The sequence below is a fragment of the Zalophus californianus genome, chromosome X, assembly GCF_009762305.2.
Source record: "Zalophus californianus isolate mZalCal1 chromosome X, mZalCal1.pri.v2, whole genome shotgun sequence".
NCBI classification, from domain to species: Eukaryota; Metazoa; Chordata; class Mammalia; order Carnivora; family Otariidae; genus Zalophus; species Zalophus californianus.
This window is the reverse complement of record NC_045612.1, coordinates 2,755,644-2,773,358: the sequence shown is the minus strand read 5'-3', so window position 1 is coordinate 2,773,358 and position 17,715 is coordinate 2,755,644. Positions and strand designations below refer to the sequence as shown.

Below are 17,715 nucleotides of genomic sequence, written 5' to 3'. Positions count from 1 at the left end.
GATTCGGTCTGGGTATTCAAGTCACCTCACTCCTGTCACCGCAAAAAACAAAAACCAAACAGCAACAACAAAAATCCCGAACAAACTCTTGGGCACACGCTATTCCAAGAGAAAAGCACATTTCGCATTTTTGCAGAGAGGAAGAGGAGGACCCACTGGGTGCCCAAAGGCGCGGATCTGTGCCCCTCCCCCAGCAGCCGGATTCCCACCCCCACCCCCGTCCCCGCCCCCCCTCGGCCCCGCCCCTGCCAGTGTCTGAAGCTGGCCGGGGTAGGACTGCAGAGGCCTGAAGGGGCGGGGGGCCGCGCGGAGCGCAGGCTGCGGGCGGAGGCAGCAGCGCGCGCCTTTTTGTGCGGCTCCTGGCCCCTGCTGGATTGGTTCGGTCAGCGTTGCCGTCGGAGTGGGCGGAGCCAGCCGGGCCCAGGGCTTGGAGTCCAGTCGCAGCCAGAAGCGGTCGCAGACGGAGCGCACTTCGCAGCTGCAGGTGCACCTTGGGGCCGCTGCGGGGGGCAGAGCTGCTGGGGGGCTGCTCCTCCTGGACTCTGGGCTCTGGGCTCCAGCTCGACCCCCGCGTTCCCTGCTTCCCATACCCTCGCTAGTGTCTCATTAGAGACTCCTAGCGACCCCCCAGCTCCCTCTCGCCCCACACTGCTTCCATCCCATCCCTTTCCCCAGCTGCAAACTGCCGTCTCTCGCGCCTTCTAGCCCGGAGCTGTGTGGCCATGGGTATCAGAGGGATGCTGCGAGCCGCCGTGCTCCTGCTACTCATCAGGACCTGGCTCGCAGAGGGCAACGACCCCAGTCCTACCCCAAAATTCCACTTCGAGCTCTCCCCTACCGTGCCCGAAGTCATCTTGAACCTCTTCAACTGGTAAGCGGGTACCGCCAGCCTGGGAATGGCGGCGACAGGGACCCGCGGGCGGCCTCTTGGACGGAGCGGGCTGGGGTAACTTGAACCCGGTTCGCCGAGCCCTGGCACTTGGGTCCTGCCTGCCGGCCCCTGGAGGGGGATGGGGTGGGAGTGGGGGTGGCCGATTGAAAGAGAGCTCTGTGCTTCAGCCCACCTGTTACAGCGGCGCCTCATAGAGCCCCGCGTGTGCCCAAACTGCAGCCCTGAGGGTGGGGGGAGGACGGTGCCCTCACCCCAGGGTCTGCCATCTACCGCCCGGGACCAAGGCCCTGGGCAGGTTTTCCCAGTCATATCCATTGGCACCTGTGGGATTGGGGTGGTGGCAGTACAGGTGATGGACAACTCACAAAACAGAGTATAGAGACACCTGTTTGAGTCCGGATTTTAGTCTGTTCCCTGAAGCGCGTGCGTATGTTTGTGTGTGTGGAGCGGTGAGAGACCTTTTCCAATGCCGCAGATAGAAATTATTGACTCAGCCTCATCGGAGCCCAGACAGTGCAATCAGTGGCTGCATAACCGTACAGCTGTGTGGCCTTAGATGGGTGTGCTTTTGTACTTACTCCTGTGAAAACACTTGAAGATTCAACGGTTTTTTTCTGTGTTTGATTTCAAGTTTGGGTCTGCAAATATCTGAAGAGCTGTTAAACAAACAGACTTTACATGTAGCCCATACAAAAATGTGTTATTTGCAGGAGCCACGGATCCTGAGCGCTGTCGTATGGGTAATGTGTGGTACTAAACAGGCGGGAATGCATTGTTTTAATTCGGGAATAATACCTGTGTACACTTTGGAATGATGCAAAGTGAAATTTTGTCATTAAAGATGATTAGAAAAAATTTTTAAATGACAAGCCAGAAATGAGCGTGTATTCAGAAAAAAAGTGGGGGGGTATAGTCTGGCAAGGTTCCAGCAGACAGCCCTGCAATGTCCTCCACCCAACATACCAGACTGCGCTAGTGAACTCTCTCTCTCTCTCTCTCTCTCTCTCTCTCTCTCTCACACACACACACACACACACACACACACACACACTCACACACGCACGCTGATTTGCAGGGACTGATGTTCGTTCCCTGGTCAATGCATCAAAGATCCTAAGAGTCATAGTGAAGCCCAGGGCCTGTTCTCATTCGCAAACCCCTTTTGGGGAAAAGAGCCCCACTGAATGTCTAGGTGAATTGGATGAGCTTCAGAGACTTCTAGAAAGGCCAGCTCTCTGCAGGGCTGAGCTGGGTCCACTTACATGGGCTCACCCAAAACACGTCTAGGCTGGAAGCATATGCTTAGCCAAAGAGATGTCTGTTCCCAGAATACATGTCTTTTTGAGGACAGCCCTTGGGCCCCCAAAATCTAAAATGGTTTGATTGGGTGAGGGTCTTTAATCTCTGCTACATGAGCAAGGCTCTCTCTGCGTCATGTGCCATATGTCAAATCTTAAAAAGCAGAGTTGTATAAACACAAGATTTACATAGACGTGAGAACAAAATGCCCAGTCCTAGCCGACGTAGGGGAAATGTGACTGAGCTGGAGAATGCGAACTGGCTGGCTCAGCTCAGGGGGACACTGGGGGTGGAAGATGACCTTTCCTGAGGCAATCAGATGCCCCTGGAAGGACTCCCACCAACCTGGAAAGCTGCATCCAGGCTGATGGCAAGATGGAGCTTCTTAAGGGGTTGAAGTAATGCATTTATCTCAGGGCTTGAACCTGCCCACTCCCTCCCCTCTCCACTTCCCCTACAGTCTTCCCTCCTCATGCCCCCCTCCTCCCCAATCCTGCCTGGTAACAAGTATCCAGTCTTTGTGCCCCATTCTCTAGATAAAAGCGGAAGGGGGGAGGGGAAAAAGAGTCTGCGTCACTGCTCCGCTTCTGGCTGACTCACTGTAGGGAGGGAGAGGAGCAGGGAGAGATGGGTACATGTATGACCGTACATGTCTGCATGTGTGCAGGAGCAAAGAAGGCCCTGGCATGTTGATACCTGGGGTGTTCTTTGTTGTTTGTTCCCTGAGAAGCAATGTGGCATTTACTGATGACTTCTCTGTTTCAGCAAAAATTGTGCAAATGAAGCTGTGGTTCACAAGATTTTGGACAGGGTGCTGTCGAGATATGATGTCCGTCTGAGGCCAAATTTTGGAGGTAAGACCCGTCCAGATACTAGAAGCCTTTGTGTTAGGTGGGAAAAGAGCTGAGACTGATGCAACGAGACAGCCCCACTCGGGACGCTGACCAGCGGCACTCCCTACCTTCCTATGGCTGTGAAAAAGCTGCGTCAGAGCACTTCCAGGCCCCCAACCCCCAGGCCTTTTGCTCTGCCCAGGCAATTTCCCACTTCTTCGCCTTCTTATGCAAGGGGTCTTTCTGCTCCCTCCCTTACAACAGCCTGAAGTGCGCTCCCTGGTGTGGCTGGAGAAGCAGTAACCACAGACAAAACTGCTGGGTCTCACAGGCTCTCCAGTTTTCCACTACATCTATGGGAGGGGCACACATCCTTCTACTTGATCACACATTCTTTGCGCCGTGGACACTTGCAAAGTGATTAGCTAGTTCAGCTAGTTCAAAACTAAGGGCATGGTCTTCTCCGTCTAGTTTACTTTTCCCACCGGGGTCCCAGGCACTTCCACCTCTGCCACCCCTTCCCAAAGCCTTCAGCTCCCACCAAGTTCAGTTCATTCAACACACTACAGTCAGTGTGATCTTTATAAATCCAGCCCGATCACCTCAGGAACTTTTGATGGCATTATTTAAGTGCCAAGTATAATCCAAACTCCTTAGCCTCACACTCAGACCTCAAGCACAGAGATGAGAAATGACAAGGAAACTGAAACAGGAAGCCCATAGATCAGTTTCTCCTTTAATTCCTGCCTGTCTCCACCCTCAAAAGGGTGACTGGGCTCAATCACACAGCTTTAAGGGACAAGCAATCTGCCACCCAGGAAACCTAGACCAAGGACAGACAAAAGGAAGGGGGTACGAAATAGAAGTTAGTCACATTTCAGCTCAAAGGAAACAGAGAAAGAGCTAAAAATCAGAGTGGCTAAGTTGGAAAAAGCACTCCACTTCCTGCAGGTGGTAGAATTAGACACCTACTCTAGAGAGTTAATGAATGCTAATGGTTCACATTTGCACATATGAATAGAGGTCTTCCGAATACACAGTGCCTCCACGCTAAAGGGCACACAGCCAGTGAGGTCTACAGTGTAGTAGACCAGTGTGGGGCTCTGTGATTTGTCTGGAGAGCCACCTGGAAAACCAAAGCCCCAAGCTTTGGAAGTGGGACACTTAACTGGTGTCGCCTTTGCTGTATTGCTCCCTCTCAGTGTGGGGACAGAAGGTACAGTCCTGGATCCAAGGTGAGTGTGCACTGGGCCTTAGAAAGCTGGAGTGGAGAGGGCAGAAGGAAGGCTCTTTCAGTGTGGGGATTCAGATGCTAGGGCACAGCCAGCACCTTGATGTGTGACACTGGTTTTGGAACTGCTGCACCAAGCTCTGGTGGCTGTCAAGGAAGTAGCTACTACACTTTCTCCTTTCCTCATTTTCACGTTTCTCAACAAAGGCTGACCAACAGCCATTCAAGTACACCAAGTACACCCTTTCCACTGTTTCAGGTTGCCATCTCCACAGACATCCAGGGCCAGGGGGACGGAGCAGGGGCAAGGACCAGCCTCTGGGGATTATCAGGTGTGACTGGTCCACAGTAGCTCCAAGGCACCTCACCACCTTCTTTTGAGCTAACTTGGATTTATTTACACCCAACGCCTAAACTCCTAAGTTACACTAAGCTTTATGGGCGTGTAGACCTGGGGCATATGAGAAAAGATGGGGTCCCTGGTGAAGGTGGCAGAGCAAGGACAGTGCAGGACCTTCTAGCATTTAGAGAGAAGGAGGCACTATTGCTCTGTCCGGGACTGTTATATGGGCTGGGGTGGGGGGGTGCCAATCAATGGGACACGGGGTCAGGGGTTTCAGGGTTGGGGTTAGCCAGGACTCCCTTTAATGCCTCCCACTAGACACAAAATCAAATTCCCCTCTGTCTGAAGTGAAATAGAGATTCAAGGACACACACACACACACACACACACACACACACACACACACACACACACACCACATACAGAGGCCTCACCTGACTGTTGTCAGGTTCGGTGGGTCAGTAATGAGGCTGTGGGAGCCTTATTACTTCCTTGAGAGGAGGAGGAGGAAGGGCCAGCTGCTTCTTTCTGGGCAAGAGAAGTGGGATTCCACAGTGTTGCCAAAGGCAGGTCCTTGAGGACTTCACCTAGTTCAGCCCCTGGCCTGACATAGGTATAGAGTGAAGGAATGAGGGGGACATCGCCATCATTCGTTCATTTATCTGTTCTTCCTCTGGGACTCTGGTGGCTGCTAGGGACGGCAAGGACTTAGGGTAGCAAAATTTCCAAGAGGGAAATTTTCTTTCTGCCTTCCTGAGCCCATCAGGAGGGATAACAACAGGATGTGAGGCTGAGGCCATCATCCCAGAGATAGAATTTAGACACCTTATCTGGAAATTTCTTGTTCCCCTCCATGGGATACCTTGGCTAAACTCTCATAAGGTGTCCCCGCTAGATGGGTAAATTAGAAAACAGTCCCAGGTCTCCTTCCTCCAGGCTACATCCCCAGGCCAGGCCTCGTAGCTTGGTGAGGGAAGTGTGGACTGCATTTCAGCTCCCACATACCCCTTCCACTGAGGGCCCTTGAACAGGACTATGTCCTGGCCCTTTAGGGTTCAGGTCCCCCAGGAGTCCACTGTAAGGGATGGGGTTGCCTGAGTAGCACAAAGTGGTCCAAGATGAGAAGTCTGATCCAAGAGTGAGGTGGGGGCGGGGAGGGCTGCATGGCCCCTCTAGGGCTTGTTGCCTGCTTAACATACTTTTCACCCTCTAAAGGCATGTAAGGAGCCTGAAAGGCTATAATAAAGAACTACATTTCTAGAAACCCCTGTCACTATGTATATTGCTGGAGTCTGGGCCCATTCACTTCTCAGCTGCCATTCGTATGCTGATGCCCAATTCCATGTCACTGCCTGAAACATTGGGGTAGGAATGATGCTTTTCCCTCTTGGCAGCTCAGCTTCTGGGCTATCAGCCTGCAGTGAAGCCAGCAGGCTAAATTGCAAGTGTCATGCATTTATGTCATGCATGTTCCCATAGCAGCAGTTTGGCGTAATACATATAGAATAATGGCTTAGCTGTGGGGCTAGGTAAATACAGCTCTCAGCCAATAGGAGACAACAAAAAGTGTTTTGCCACAGCACTTTAGAGTTTACTACATATTTTCAAATCCATTATCGCATTTGAGTGGGCAGTGCTAACACCTAGGACTGAAAAAGAAAGCCAGGAGACAGAAAGACACTCAGACACACATTCAGTCACACTCACATCTTAACATACACAGACACCCTCACACATGCACTCACAGGAACAAACTCACAAATTCATTCACTCATAAATTCAGTATACACACTTACCTACACTCACATGCACCTGCTCACGTATTTATACATGCTCACACATCTATGTACATATGAACATGTGTACACATGCACATACACACATGAACATGTTCTCACAAACACACTCAAAAATGTATTCATACACAGGGGTGCCTGGGTGGCTCAGATAGCTAAGTGTCTGACTTCCACTCAGGTCATGATCTTTGGGTCCTGGGATCAAACTTCCTGCTCGGCAGGGAACCTGCTTGTCCGTCTCCCTCTCCCTCTGCCCCTACCCACCACTCATGCTCTCTCTCTCTCAAATAAATAAATGAACTCTTTTAAAAAATGTATTCATACACACAGACATATTCACATGCTTATGCTCCCACATTCACTTATACTCGCACTGCCAAATTCCCTTATATACATACAAAGATGCACACACGCATGCTTGGATAGTCACACACATGGACATACATATTAACATGTTCACACATTCATTCATACAGATAAATAACTCATATTAACCCACATGCAAAAAATGCTTACACACGTATACTGATATGCACATGCTTATACATGCACATTAACATGATTGCATGCAAACAGGCTAATGCACTCACTCACATAGGAGCTTGCTCACACACGTGAACATACTCACACAAACATGTCCACCTATTTACCAGCTTACACAAACATGCCCATATATGAACAGGCTCACACATCAACACACATCCACATCCACATGCACACACTCACATTAACATGCTCACACATTCACTCATACCTGCACAGTGACACATTAACACACATGAATATGCTCATGGACTCGCTTGTACATCAGCATGGTCACACATTCAATTACACACAAACACTCGTGTACACTCATATTTAATCACACACAAACATGCTCACACATCCACTCAAGCACATAAAGGTGCTTATATACACTCAGACACCCACATATATAAGTGTGATGAGTGTGAGTATGTAAACATGATCACTAATCACATTTATAACTTGCATACAAATAAGGTCACACACACAAACATAGTCACACAACGAACGTGCTCACTCACACTGACTGTAAGTCACACACTCAAAATTTCACTTACATTCCCAAACATTCAGTCACACAAACACTTTCATTTACACATTCCCTCCCACATGCACTTAACATGCTCACACACAGACTTACACATGAATATGCTCATACACACGGACACACAGACACATCCATCCAGTACACAAACATACATAACGCTCATGTAAAAGCATCTTTAACATACAAACATGAACATGCATTTACTCACACGTGGACCTGCTTACAAATACATTCACAGGTAAACAGGCTCACATAGACAACCCACATATTTACTCCCACACCCAGGCAGTGTGGCTCCTGAGGCCATGCTTCATCATACCCTGCATCTAATAGTGTCTTCCTGTGTTGTAGGTGCCCCTGTGCCCGTGGGAGTATCTATCTATGTCTCCAGTATTGAACAGATCTCAGAAATGACTATGGTAAGTGTGCCAGCTTCAGCCATGGGCCTGGGAACGGGGAACATGGGGCAAGGAGCAGGGTCATAAGCCAACTCCAATTGTTCTGACTTGCAACAGAGCCCACATAAATGAACATGGTAGGTTTTGGAAACTACAGCCACCTGGAACAAAAAATAAATAAATCCAAATGAGTTATAAACCTAAAGGTTAAAGGCTTATGAAGTTTTTAAAGGAGAATATAGATTACTGTGTTTGTGGTAGGACTTCTTTAAAAAGTCATAGAAAACAGAAGCCATAAAAAGAAATACTGGTAATTTCACCTATATTAAAATTCTATCTAGAGGCACCTGGGTGACTCAATCAGTTAAGCATCTGCCTTCAGCTCGGGTCATGATCTCGGGGTTATGGGATCGAGTCCCATCTCAGGCTCCCTGCTCAGTGGGGAGTCTGCTTCTCCCTCTCCCTCTGCCCCTCCCCACACCTGGTGCTCTCTGTCTCAAATAAATAAATGAAATCTTTTAAAAAATTCTATCTAGCCAAAACTTCTAGAACTTCTGTTTTGCCAGACAAATAAAACCAGTATAAAAGGATAAGTCAGAGTGGACTAAGATATATGCAACAGAAAGAACTGCTATTGAAAATATACACAATTCCCGTGAATTGATAAGAATATTTATTTATTTATTTATTTATTTATTTATTTATTGGAGAGAGAAAGAGCATAAGCAGGGGGAGCTGCAGGCAGAGGGAGAAGCAGGCTCCCCACTGAGCAGGGAGCCCGATGTGGGACTCGATCCCAGGACCCCGGGATCATGACCTGAGCCAAAGGCGGCAGCCGCTTAACCGACTGAGCCACCCAGGCATCCCAATAAGAATATTTTTAAAACAATAGAAAAATGTTTAGAAAATTTGAACAGGAACGTCACTTTTGTGAAGAAAATCAAGTAGCAGATGGACATGTGTAAATATGTTTGACTTTATTATTAATCAGTGAAATGCAAAATAAGACCAGAGCAAGAATCCATTCCATACCCACCAGAGTGGCAAAAGTCAAAAGTCAGACCATACCAGTGTTGGCCAGGCAGGAGCGTTGAGAACTCTCATCTGCCCTTGGTGAGGGGGTAAAGTGGAACTTTCATGTCATTATTTTTCTTTCATGTTGATTTTGGTGCATATTGTGTGTTCACATAGTAGTATATACATAGTATATTCACGTGAGAGAATATTCTCTCCAGTGCAAGTGAGCAAATTTTAATTACAGACATCAACATGAAGGAATCTCACAAATAGGATTTTGAGTGAAAGAAACAAACTAGGAATACATACAGTATAATTCCATTTGGAAGAAAAATTTAAAAATAGGTCCAAGTAAGCAATATGTTCCCTAGAAATACAGACATAGAAAATAAAACTCTAACAAAAAGCAACAGAGCTATTATCATTAAAATCTAAGATAATGGATACTGCTGGGAGGTAGATGTGGGGAATATGTTCTGGAAGAAATACATTGATACTTGAAAGTTATTGGTAATATTTCATTTCTTAACCTGGATTTTAATTACATGAAGCTCAGTTTATTCTTAACATTTAACATTCTTACATGTTCCAATATTCATCTATATTTGGGATGTATTTTTTACACCTGCACGCGCGCGCGCACGCACACACACACACACACACACACACACACACACACACACACACTTTGAGTATGGAGAGCTGGACAACCCCACTTATGACTGGGAGTTACCTTTCTCTCCTCAGGACTATACGATCACGATGTTTTTTCATCAAACCTGGAAAGATCCACGTTTAGCATACCATGAGACCAACCTGAACTTGACCCTGGACTATCGGATGCTGGAGAAGTTATGGGTCCCTGACTGCTACTTTCTAAATAGCAAGGATGCTTTTGTGCATGATGTGACTGTGGAAAATCGCGTGTTTCAGCTTCACCCAGATGGAACAGTGCGGTATGGCATCCGGTGAGTTTCCCCAGGGGCTTGAGGACCATCCTGGCAGGCTTCCTTCTTCCCCCTGAGTATCCCACGAATGCACTATAAGGGATGCACGAAGGACCCTGTTGCTGTCTGGCACTGCCCCCTCACCCATCCTATCCGGTAGTCAAAGGGAAACCCTCAGAGGTTTCCACAGCCACCCTCGGCTGTCCTGCCCCCACACCTTGCCCCTCCTTCAATCCCTAACTTAAATGCCCTCTTTGTCAAGACACCCTCCTTGATTTTCTCAATTCGAAGAGCTCTCCCTCCACCTTAGCATTGTATACATTCTGTTATTTATCTTTACTTCTTTTCTCTCCCATGATGTGAGGGAGGGAGACAAATGAATGCTGAGGGAGGGGGCCCAATCTCTGTCGTTGGTCATATCTGCATCATGCAGGGGGCCCAGGGCGTGCAATATATGTCTGTTGTCTATGGCTCCGTACACATGGGATACACACATGCTGGAAATCCTCCCTGGTTTATTTATAGTCACTGAGGCTCTCCTCACAGCATCATCTCTTACAAACTATCTCTTAAGACAAGCATAAGAGATAAGCGTAGCTCAGAAAATTTCTCCAAGAGGTGGTTGCACCAGGGTTCAGCCCCTGTCTCTGAGTCTCTCTTTCTCTGGGGTGTGCTCCTGCTCTATCCCTTTGTTTCTCTCTTCTTTCTCCATGGTCCAAGGTGCTAGAGTGAAAAAAACAACAAAGCTTGCAAGGAACAAGGTCACCGGTCATACTTGTTTCATTTAAAGGGGGCCTCAGCTAGGGTGCCCGGGTGGCTCAGTCAGTAAAGGGGGCCTCAGCTGATAAATGCTGCGTGGAGGATTCATGGAAGGGACACACGCACACACACACACACACACACACACACACACACACACCCTACCCAGTGTACAAAATGGAAATCACTTCAAGGGTTGAAAGGGACAAGGCCTAGTCTCCCTTCTATGTGGTGGGTCACTTCCACTTCTGCAGCTCCTCCGAGATCCTTCCTCAGATTCCTCTCACAGACCCACCATGTGGCAACTTGAAGCCCCTGCCCAACACTCCACACCCCACCTTAGATATGTTAATACCTCCTGCACATTTATACCTACTGCTGTCATTTTGCTCAGCCCCAGTAGCCTATGTGCATAGGCAGATACACAGAGACGAGAGCGCTGTGGGAGCAGGCCCCGCAGCCAAAGGTGGGCCTGGGCTACAGCTCACATCCATACCTGCATACCACATACGGGCACTCCACGTTGGATTGGGCACCTCAGCCGCTTCAGTGTAGCACCACTTCCTATCGACAGCCTCGCTCCTTCTTCAGCAAGAAGGTCCACTTTCTGTCCCTCCATCCAGTTTCCTCAAGGGCCCTTCCCATCCTGCTGCCCTGAGGTTTCCTGTCAGACCTCTTGGTTTCTCTGTCACATACACATTCTCTCTTTCCTCCTACACAACTGTGACCCAGCTTTCCTCTAGGAGGAAGGAAAGGAAGAGGAAAAAGAGGGAAAGAAAAACTGGAGGGAGGAAAGGAAGACCCAGTTCGAGTGTAGGCAGTTCGGGAGAGTGTTAGGTGGGTCAGTATGTGGAGTACCTCTCAGTTTTCTCAGGAACGGTTGCTTGCCTGGACTTGACTCACTTTTCCCTTCCTTTTGCTTTTCCTCTGCAGACTTACCACCACAGCAGCTTGTTCCCTGGATCTGCAAAAATTCCCTCTGGACAAGCAGACCTGCAAGCTGGAAGTGGAGAGCTGTACGTATATCTCCCAAGGCCCCTTCTTTCCTACCTGGGGTCACAGTCATCCAGAAACCAAAGGCAGAGTAGACAGTGACAGGGAGGGCATCATACCCCTACTCCCTCCCTCCCCATTCTCTCTCTGTTCAGTAGATGAACAGACAGACAGAAGTATATACAAAACGTCTGGGAGAAGGTGGCCTTTCATGTGGTGAATAGTCAGTCCTCCGGGGAAATTGTACTTTGCTATTGGGAAATTATGTACAAGCTAGTGGGTAGGAGCACATCTCTTTGCTCTGTTTTCTTTCCTGGCTAAGAAACTCCAAAGTGAGAATTCCCTTTCCAAGTGCCCCTCTCCTCTGTGCTCAGACTCAGAAAACCTCAAAGGTGCCCCAAGAGTGCAGGTTCCGACCATCCTTTGGTTTCCACAGCCTGCTCTGGTGTGAAATCTGCCTATGTCAGCTTTCTCAGACTGACTCTGTTTCTTTCCCTCTCCCAGATGGCTACACGGTTGAAGACATTGTATTATACTGGGAAGGCAATGGGAATGCCATCCAGGGGACTGGGAAGCTGCACATTCCTCAGTTCAGCTTCCTGGGAAAGACAATGACTAGCAAAGAGGTGTTTTTCTACACAGGTGGGTCTGATCTTCTCTCCCATTTCGTCTTTCTTTTGTTTTTTTTTTTTAAAGATTTTATTTATTTATTTGACAGAGAGAGACACAGCGAGAGAGGGAACACAAGCAGGGGGAGTGGGAGAGGGAGAAGCAGGCTTCCCGTTGAGCAGGGAGCCCGACGGGCTCGATCCCAGGACCCTGGGATCATGACCTGAGCCGAAGGCAGACGCTTAACCGACTGAGCCACCCAGGCGCCCCTCGTCTTTCTTTTGTACCCTTGTACGTTCCTGGACACCTGTCTGCCTTTGACCTCTACACTCTCTGTTGCCTCCTCTCCTATTTCCTTCTGGCTCTAGACACTTTCCAAAACCCCCTTCAAATGAGGAAACGGGTGTGGAAGCACTTGGCCAAGTTTGACCCTCTACAGGTGTAAAATGTTCATGCTCTTCCTGATAAAAACAGGCCCCCTCTCGTGAGCCAGCCTCCCCCGCCTGCCCCCCGTTTGTCACTTTGAAGTATTTACTATATCTCCCATTTCAAATCTCCAGTTGACATGAAACAAGGAAGGAAGGAAGGAAGAGAGAACAGACTTGCCATGCCATATGGGCCTACTGATATGCCATTGTCACGGCAGGCAAATAGGGTCAGATTGGCAGACTGCCCAGGCTGGAATATTAGGGGCTTCCCCTCCTCCATCCTGTACTTCACCCTGAAAATCCCCTCAGCCCTGCGACCCTAATAGCAGGATGTCTCCTTGCCAGGTTCCTATGTGCGCCTGATACTGAGGTTCCTGGTCCAGAGGGAAGTCACCAGCTACCTTGTGCAGATCTATTGGCCTACTGTTCTCACCACTGTTGTCTCTTGGATATCGTTTTGGATGAACTATGAATCTTCTGCAGCCAGGGTGACAGTTGGTAGGTCCTGTCCTCATCCCAGGGAGGAACTTGGATCATCTTGCTCAGAAAAAAAAGTCGAGAGTAAGAGAGGAATACTTGGGGTGGTATGTGACTGCACGGGCAAGGAAGCAATATGGTGCCTGCCCAGCAGGCATTTATCCAGGGGCTTAGCCAATGCCCAGCAGAGAGACTGATACTGCAGACAAGTGTGAAAAAAACATCAGGGCTGGGATCTTGGTATGTTGGACCCAAAGTATCAGAATGCATTATTTGCTGGATACATGAACGAACACTGATCAGAAATGCAATACAACAAACGCTGATTAAGCAACATATCAAAATGCCCATCAAAGTGGCAGTAGAGGGCTTCCAGAGAAGCTGCCCTCAGTGAGTATCTGGGGGAATACTGGGACAGATACTGTGAGATGCCAAAGACGGAAATGACCCAGGTCTTGTTGGCTAAAACTGCACCCAAAAAGTCTTGCTCAAGCTGCATTTTCAAGACTTGTAGGAGGCAGAGGCATAAGACTTGTCATTCACCAAAACAGGAAATTGCTATTAAAAGGCACAGGGGCCCTAAAAGGGGACTAAGTCAAAGGGTGCCTAGGGGCAGGAGCTGTGGGGAAATAGAGTCACAGAGAGACAGGAGGAGTGACTTGAAAAGACCTTGAAGTTCCAGTTTAAGCAGTTAGAACTTCATGTCCAAGCAATGGGGAGAACCAGAGGGTTTTGAGCAGTACCAGGGAGGGGCCTAGAGAATCAGCTCCCAAGTTTATCTGGTCCCAGTGTGCCCCACATCCAGGTCTGGTTTTTCCCTCACCGTCTTTGGGGCAGACTCCTCAGCCTCTTTCTTGAGGAGCACATGTCGGACTAAACCTTCAGTATTTGTGTAGTATTTTAAAGGCTCACAAACCTTCCTGAGGGACATGATCTAGAAGAAAGCCTATGTGCTGGAAGGCAAAAGAGGCTGGAGGTATAAGTCCCACTGTGAAACCATAGCTAGAGATTTTGGACTTGATCCTAAGAGCAATGAGAAAGTCATGGAACCATCAATGCATGGGCTGGGTGTAGAGCTGGGGAGGAAGAGCAAAGAGAGCACTTGAGCGAAGTCCCCAGGCCTAGAGAACTGAAGGCCTTTTGCTGAGGGCCCTCCCCACTCCAGAGATGATGGTTGCTCCCTTCCTGTGGGATGTGGGCCTGATGGCTTGCCAAGAACTTCAGCCACCTGAGGAGGCTAACCCTGTGCCATGTTCTTTATAGGTCTGACTTCAATGCTTATCCTGAATGCCATCAACTCACATCTGCGGGATAAACTCCCCCAAGTTGCCTGTATTAAGGCCATCGACATCTATATGGTCGTATGCTTCTTCTTCGTGTTCCTGTCCTTGCTGGAGTATGTCTACATCAACTATCTTTTCTACAGCCGAGGAGGATCCCGGCGCAACCAAAGGCGACGCAGGAGAGCCCAAAGAGTCATGGCCCGCTACCGCTACCGGGAAGTGATGCTGCAGGTTTGGCTTTTTGATTAACAGTCAGCTTTCCCTGATTAGGGATTGGGCACCTTCTTAAGCCTAAGCTTAGCCCTTGACCCTTTCACATTTCTTAGTTCCTTTAATCCTCGCACAACACACGCACATCAGATAGCAAAGAAACAGAACAATTTATCCTCACTCCTTTATAGGCCAAATCATTGCCGCAAGGTCACAAGGCAGTGAGTGGCAGAACTAGATTTTCCCAGACCTTTTGACTTCAAATCCTGTCCACTTGGCATATTTTCAAGGGCAGGTGAAGGAACCAGAGAGAAAAGGAGCACAGGGAGGCTGAAAGGAAGAGAAAGACACCAGAGGGGTTAGCCTACCCCTCCTTCCTTTGCTCTTTCAATTCCCAAAGCCATGCTGAGGCTTCTGTTGCCGGCAGTACATTAATGTCCAGCAGTGCCCCCTTCCTTCCCAGGAAGCCCAGCCACATCTGCCTGAGGAGGCCTGGCCTCCATGCAGCCACCGTGGATTTCCCTTACGTGCTAACAGCCTCTTGTTCCTGTTCCTCAGCCCCTTGCACACCGGAGATCCCAGGAAGAGATGATTCTGTCAGTGGAAGAGATCAACAGTCACACTGCAAGTGCTGATGAGGAAAGCCCTCTCCCTCTTCCTCCCTCCCCACCACCAGTGCTTATTCATGTAGGATATGAACCTCCTGACTTCAGAAATCTATCTACTATCTCCCTGAAGGATGACCAGGTTAGCATAGAAGATGAAAGTGACTCTCTTTCCTCCAGACCAGTGCAGGCCTGCCTGGCAAGCCTAGAAAGCCTCAGCTCTTTGATCTCCATCCCAGAGCAGGCCCCACTGGCTACCTCAGAAAGCCTCAGCTCACTATCTTCTCTCTCAGAGCAGGCCTGGCTGGCCTCTAGAGAAAGCCTGAGTGATCTCCCCTCCACCTCAGAGCAGGCCCTGCCCAGCTATGGCATTCGCTTTAATGGTTCTGAGATTGATGACAGTGTTATTCCTACTGAAATCCGCAACCGTGCTGACGCCCATGGCCATGCTGATACCCGTGACCCGGAAGACCCTGAAGAGAACTCGAGTTCAGATGAGAGCCATGGCCATGGCCCTAGTGGGAGGCATCTGCTTGCCTATAGTCACAGGTGTGTGCAGGAAGCAAGCTGCAGCCTTGATGAGATCCGTAGCAACCTTAATGAGATTCGTAGCAACCTTGATGAGATCCGTAGCTTGCCTGATGACATCAGAGTTGAGAGCGGCTACCTTGACCTTGAGAAGCAACTCAGGTGTGATCTTAACAGTACCTGGAGCCTTAATGTTGACGATTTTGTGGGCTTTGACCAAGGCAAGGACAGTAACTCAGAGTCTGATGACAGTTGCCCCCCGAGTCCTGGGTGCTCCTTCAGTGAAGGATTCTCCTCCAAGCTCTTTGACCCTGACTATGTCCCTAAGGTTGACAGGTGGTCCCGGACCCTCTTTCCCCTTGCCTTTGTGGTGTTCAACATTGTCTACTGGGCATATCATATCAATTAGTCCCAGAGTGCCCCTTTCATGGTTCCTCTTGATTCCGTTTTGCCTCCTTTTCTTGGTTCATTTTATTTTGTGGTTATTTGGGCAGTTGAATTAGTTCTGCCTTTGTCTTTATAAACATGAGGTGGGAAGTAGTTGAAAAGGATGTGTTCTAGCTGGAAGGAAAGGGATTGAGGAGGACTTGGAGGTAAATAGCACATTGATTTTCCTTTTTTGCTAGAAGACTATCACCTTTTCAAAGACTTCTAATATCTATGAAGCACAGAAAAGCCCCTGGAAATGTTTGGAGGACAAAACCAGGTTGACAGACAGAGGAAGGATCCAAGCCCTGCGCATAAACATTTATGAGGGTTTTTCTGCCGCCCACCATGTGTTGAATGTTCTTTTTCATTACTTTTTTTTATTGTTTTTCCCTCCTAAGAATTTAGTCCTTGCTCACCCCCTGATTAAGGTTTTACAGGAGAAAGTCAAGCTGGGCTGGGCAGGGGTACACAGGGGAAGCACTAGCCATGGCTTGAAAGTGCAAGGGGCTGGCTCTAGGGAACTTGGGGAAATCTCTTCCCCACTATTGTTTTCTGTTGTATTTCGAGTGTGGTGTTGTGGTGTGGGGGTTGGGAGTGGAATGTGGGTGGGTAGGGGTACTGAGTGAGACGTCAAAGTGAGAGATCATGTTTCCAGCAGGAGCTTGCAGGGGGTGATGAGGTCAAGTTGGAGATTCCCAGATTGAACTGGCATCTTTGGAGGGATTGGAACTTCTCTTGTCTATAATTCTGCTTCACAATTCTTGACAATACAGACTGGGTACTGGGTACGTCTGTCTAGGTCAGATGCTGACTTGATCACTAGTCACAGAGCAAGCACTTGCTGAATGAAGACTAGGGTCAGGAAATTTCTGACTTGCTATTTCATCTCCTGGTCTAGAACAGCAGACGAACAATTGTTGTGAATCTCTATAGTAATCCTGTGTGTCTAGTGCATAGCAAATGTCAACAAGCTCACTGACCCATCACATTGTTATGCCCTCACAGGAGCCCAGTAAGCCAGGGAAGGCAAAGCACTTGTCCCCAGTGATCCAAGGGGAAAAAATGGAGCTTATGTATCATGCTTAAGGATGATAAGTGGTAGAAGTAATAAGGTAGTAAGGTAGTAAGTGGTAGAGCCACTCCACTTGCTCTTCTTTCTTCTTATCCTCTTAACTCTCTCAACTAAAGTACTCCCCTTTCTCCTCCCCTCTTTACAAATGGGGGTGCTCCATCAGGTTCTGCTTCTTTGCCAGGCCCCAGACCTCATTATATAGCACCTGGAACATCTCTGCAGGAAGTGGCCAGTGACCAGCCAGTGAGTGTGAACCAAGCACATGGAACATGGGTACTGTCCACCCAGTGGGGCCACTAAGGGAAATAGAAAGTAGCCTGCACTCCAACTTTCCTAGCAGCTCCACCTCATTAATGGAGGCCATGGGGGAACAAGACTTGCCAAGCACTCAGCCTATGTTTCTCCTTCCTGCCTAGGCAGCCTCTCCTGCAGCCCCTCAGCCACCTACCCTTTTAACTGTGTCTCTGTTTGTGTTTCTGTGTATAGCTGAGTGC

General features: G+C 48.7%; 1 protein-coding gene across 1 annotated transcript; it reads left to right on the top strand.

Moving 5' to 3' along the window:
• The first annotated feature begins 472 nt into the window (after positions 1–472).
• On the top strand, positions 473–16,680 carry GABRQ (gamma-aminobutyric acid type A receptor subunit theta). The gene is made up of 10 exons (XM_027608914.1): positions 473–484; positions 706–871; positions 2,957–3,045; positions 7,818–7,885; positions 9,629–9,849; positions 11,521–11,603; positions 12,085–12,222; positions 12,963–13,115; positions 14,358–14,608; positions 15,146–16,680. The coding sequence occupies exons 2-10, from the start codon at positions 723–725 to the stop codon at positions 16,127–16,129; spliced, it is 2,136 nt and encodes a 711-aa protein (XP_027464715.1). The 5' UTR covers positions 473–484; positions 706–722; the 3' UTR covers positions 16,130–16,680.
• Positions 16,681–17,715: the final 1,035 nt, after the last annotated feature.

What these genes read in the sequence shown, in the direction of transcription:
- GABRQ (XM_027608914.1), top strand. Translation starts at nt 723, where the DNA reads ATGGGTATCAGAGGGATGCTGCGAGCCGCCGTGCTCCTGCTACTCATC. An exon ending in AGATCTCAGAAATGACTATG is followed by an intron (nt 7,886 to 9,628) that starts GTAAGTGTGCCA and finishes TTCTCTCCTCAG; the next exon opens with GACTATACGATCACGATGTT. An exon ending in ACAGTGCGGTATGGCATCCG is followed by an intron (nt 9,850 to 11,520) that starts GTGAGTTTCCCC and finishes TTTCCTCTGCAG; the next exon opens with ACTTACCACCACAGCAGCTT.